Source organism: Cibotium barometz, chromosome 21 (assembly GCF_041138505.1).
Source record: "Cibotium barometz isolate CiBa-2024 chromosome 21, ASM4113850v1, whole genome shotgun sequence".
NCBI lineage: Eukaryota > Viridiplantae > Streptophyta > Polypodiopsida > Cyatheales > Cibotiaceae > Cibotium > Cibotium barometz.
The window spans coordinates 39,113,090-39,117,357 of record NC_141066.1 but is presented as its reverse complement, the minus strand read 5'-3'; the positions used below and the strand labels follow the sequence as shown (position 1 = coordinate 39,117,357).

General features: G+C 45.4%; 2 protein-coding genes across 2 annotated transcripts; both read left to right on the top strand.

Moving 5' to 3' along the window:
• Positions 1-559: 559 nt before the first annotated feature.
• Positions 560-1,531, top strand: LOC147627167 (uncharacterized). Its single transcript, XM_086815252.1, has one exon. It carries the CDS (start codon positions 560-562, stop codon positions 1,529-1,531), a length of 972 nt encoding a protein of 323 aa, XP_086671378.1.
• A 109-nt stretch (positions 1,532-1,640) lies between these two features.
• LOC147627166 (uncharacterized) lies at positions 1,641-3,008 on the top strand. The gene is made up of 3 exons (XM_086815251.1): positions 1,641-1,996; positions 2,125-2,440; positions 2,526-3,008. Exons 1-3 carry the CDS (start codon positions 1,641-1,643, stop codon positions 3,006-3,008), a joined length of 1,155 nt encoding a protein of 384 aa, XP_086671377.1.
• Positions 3,009-4,268: the final 1,260 nt, after the last annotated feature.

Genomic DNA, 4,268 nt, shown 5'->3' with positions numbered 1-4,268 from the left:
CATTGATATGTTGATGGAGAGTCTAGTGGCTTAGAGAAGAGCCATGATGAGTTAAGTTTGGGATTTTATCTATCACGACACCTGGTGCAAGGAAGGCTAACATAGCTACTAAGGAAACCATTTCTATACCATTCATAGTAGCACGAAACGGCGTTTTCGCCCCCTGGAAACGGTTCGGGCGTTTTCGGAAACGGCAGGCCGACGGAAACGCCGTTTCCGTGCATTTTTTTTTCAGGTTTAACGGGGGGGGGGGGCGCGTGCGTTTTTTCCATTTTGCTCTCCTTTCCTGCGGCGCTGCACTTCTTCGAACCTTGCGCTTATTCACCACAAAGGGCCAAGGCTCAAGGCCAAGGCCCTAAGGCTCAAGCCTTTGCCCCCACCAGTGCCCCCCACAAGGCCCCAAGGCCTGTACTCTGCAGGCAGCCTGCTCTCCAATCTCACAGGTGGCTGCCGGGCAGCCCATTCTTCAAGGCTTCAAGGGCCAAGGCTCAAGCCCAACTTCCAAGCCTCCAAGGGCAAGTGTTCTTGAGGGTAAGTGCTTTCAACTTCAAGTCTCACTATGCCTACAGATCCCTATTGGCAGTATGCAACAAAAGGGGATGGATATGTCGGAGGTGGGGGTTCCCGCAAGTGGAAATGTAATTTTTGTGGATATGAAAAAACAGGTTCAGTGACCCGGGTAAAAGACCATTTGGGGCATGTCCCAGGCAGAGATGTCGCTTTATGTCAAAATGTGCCGCCCGATGTATTGGCAGCACTTGTTGAGGGTTGGAGAAAGCAACGCCTTGGTTTGGATGTTGGTGAGCAACATATGGCAGCACATGCAACAGGTGAAGCATCCTCGAGCCAAGTGGCCTCTTCAAAGAGGACTAGAGTTGAGAGCCAGACAGATGTATCTTCGAGTGTGGGTGAGGGCCCTAGTGCAAAGAGGACACCTTTACCTAGTGTGGAAGTGCCTGCAAAGGGTTCATTGCAAAGAGCAAGCATTACAGCAGGCTTGCAAAAGCAAGCCATGAAGGAGGCAACAAGGGAGGTCACGCGCTTGTTTATATGGTGTGCTATCTCTTTCAATGTGGTTCGCACCATACAATGGAAGAAGACCATGCGGGCCGTTAGCCGCATTGGCTGTGAGTGGGAGGGTCCCTCGGCTAAGACAATCCGCACACGAGAATTAAAGAAGGAGAAACTCAACGTAGAAGGCCAGCTTGAGTTTTTGAAAGAAACATGGAAGAAATATGGCTGCACTATCTTATGTGATGGATGGTCAGATGTACGCAAGAGGAATGTGTATAATGTGCTTATCTCCTCTTGCAAAGGCACCATGTTTTACAAGGCCATTGATGCATCGGCTGCGGGTCTCACCGTTACAGGTCTCTTTATTTGGACACACATCAAGAAGGTGATTGAGGAGATTGGCCCACAAAATGTTGTGCAGGTTATCACGGATAATGGAAGCAATTGTGTCTCCATGGGGAGTATGCTTGGAGGATGCATTCCCAACAATTGTGTGGACCCCTTGTGCCTCCCATAGTCTTGATTTATTGATTGAGGATTTGGGGAGAATTTTTTGGGTCAGCGAAATCTTTGCCACCGCGAGGAGCATTGTCAAATTTGTGACACAAAGACCAAAGGTTTTGAGCATGTACAGGGCTAATAGTACCTTGGAGCTTCTCAAGCCATCCACTACGAGGTTTGCATACATGTTCATAGTGCTTGAGCGGCTTCTTCGTGTGCGGCCAAATCTGATTCGCACTATAAGTTGTGATGCATGGATCCAATCGGGTAAGAGTATGACCCCAAAGTTTGTGGATTTTAGACGCAAGATCCTCAATGAAGCATGGTGGGAAGAGGTAGAGGTATTAGTGAAGACCTTAAATCTCATCTACACGGTCTTGCGCATCACGGACATGGAGGGGAGTACACTAGGCCTCATTTATGAGTACATGGATAGGATCGGGAAGGCACTAGACAACAATGCCTACCTATCTGTAGAGAGGTACGTACTTCTTTGCTCATGACTCATGGATCATGAGCCTTTGCCAAATTGCCTTTTTGTCTTGGCTCTTTTCTAAGTTATAACTTTAAAGTCTTTCTTTGGTTTTGTTTGTTACTTGTAACTTGTAGAATCGCGGAGATCAAGCAGATTTGGCAAAACCGTTGGGTTTGGTTTCATAGACCAATCCATGCTGTGGCTCATGTGTTGCATCCTCTATGGCGTAGCGAGGATCAGCTTGAGTGTGAGGAGCTAAACGATGACTTCCAAACCTATGTGGAGAAATGGTGTGGTGGAAATTTGCAGATGTTGCGATGCTTAGAGGATGATCTCCTTGCTTTCCGCAACAACACTGGCTACTTCACAAGACCTACTGCAAAACTTCGAGAAACGCAGCTTCAGCCGGTCTCATGGTGGGAGAAATATGGACATGGTGTGCCTACGTTGGTGAGTAAGAAGCCCCTCCGCTTAAGCTTTAACGGTGACACCTTATTTGTATAATGTACTAATCCTAAATCTGCTCTTTGAACAGAGACGTCTTGCCATTCGAGTCCTCTCACAAGATTGCAGCTCTGGAACTTGTGAGAGGAATTGGAGCACATGGGCGCTCTACCATACGAAGAGGAGGAACAAGTTGACTACAGCCCAACTTGAGCGTCTTGTTTTCTGCAACAATTGTAACTTGAAGCTTCTTGAGCGGGCAGCTATGGGTCCTAAGCCAATGCAAGTGAATGTCGACAAGATTGACATTGAGAAGGTGCGGGATATTCCCACAATTCTACAAGAGGACCGAGATCTTTACACTTTTCTTTACGAGGAGGCCACAACACCAGTTCACGACACACGTGGTGGTCGTCGTAGGAGAGGGAGGCCGGCTGCAGCTAGTACTAGTGCTGCTAGAGAGGAGGCTACTGGAGAGGACTCATCTTCTTGCAGTGAGGACACACGCGAGAGCCATGAGGACTCTCAGGAGGATTCAGACTCCTTGGGTGCTTCAGATGAGGCTCAGCAGTGATCACTGATTCACTGATGTTCCATGTTTTTTGTTTAGTTTTTCTTATCCTTAGGGAATATGGACAGCCGGCATGTCGGTTATTTTGTAGTTTTTGAACCTCTGACTCCCAAGTTTGATGATCATTGCTGATATGTATGATGTATTATGATCACAATTTGCAGCTTGCTATGTATGCTTCGGCCTTCAGCCTTTAGTTTTTTATGGTTCACATGAATTTGCCGCGACATCATACATGTCCATTATCTACATTCTGTTAAGTGTTATGATTCTAATGTCCACTTGAGTCTTTGATGTGTCTTGTTTGAGGTCTCTATGCATGTTTTTTGCATCTCTTGACATAAGTTTATTTAATAGGATGTCTCTATGCATGTTTTTTACATGTCTAAAATAAATTCAAAAGAAACTCCGTTTCTTGCCGTTTCCGACCTCGCGGAAACTCGGAAACTCCGTTTCCAACCCGGTCCAAACCGACCGTTTCTGCCGGTCCAGGTTACTATGATACCATTAGATCAAAATGGCAAGTTGAGTGCAAATGCATTGGATATTTTGGATAATGCCACTATGTACATGAAGATAGTGGGCAACGACGATCCCCAAGCTAGACATGAACTATACAATTGGGATAGATGTTGAGATGTCAAGCTCAACATGAGCTGACACTCACAAGGCGCCTGCATGATTGTTTAACATTTATATCACTGGCAGGTTTGGTAGCTGGCACCGACATATCTTCACCAGAGATTACAGCTGGACTACATCAAACCAACTAGTCCACATCTACCCACTCTTCTTAGCGTGTTCACATTATGGACCACTACTCTATTATGTGTGTTAGTCATCTTATCTTCTTTGTTGTGTGAAGAAGAACAAGAATTTTTAGCCTCTCACCTTGTGTGTTCTCTTTTAGGGTTTGTGTGAGTGTGTGTGTGCTTGTGTAAGTTTCCTCCCTCTAGATTTTGAGGTGTAAAGGTGTAAAAACCTCCCCTTCTGTTCTTGTAATTATTCCCCTCTCTGAAATAGAAGAAAGATCTTGTTTTACCCTGTTTTGGCCTAGAGAGAGATAATCCTAAATTAAGATATCGTTGGATATAAAAATCCTCCTAGTGTCTAAAATGGATTCCCCTGAAATAGAAATTCAAAAAGAACTTTCCAATGTGCATTTGGAATTAATTGAAAATGTGTATAAAGGACCTTAGCCTAAGGGTCTACATTTTCAAAAAAATTTGGATTATGATTCAATTAAGGTTCCAATGGGCCAAT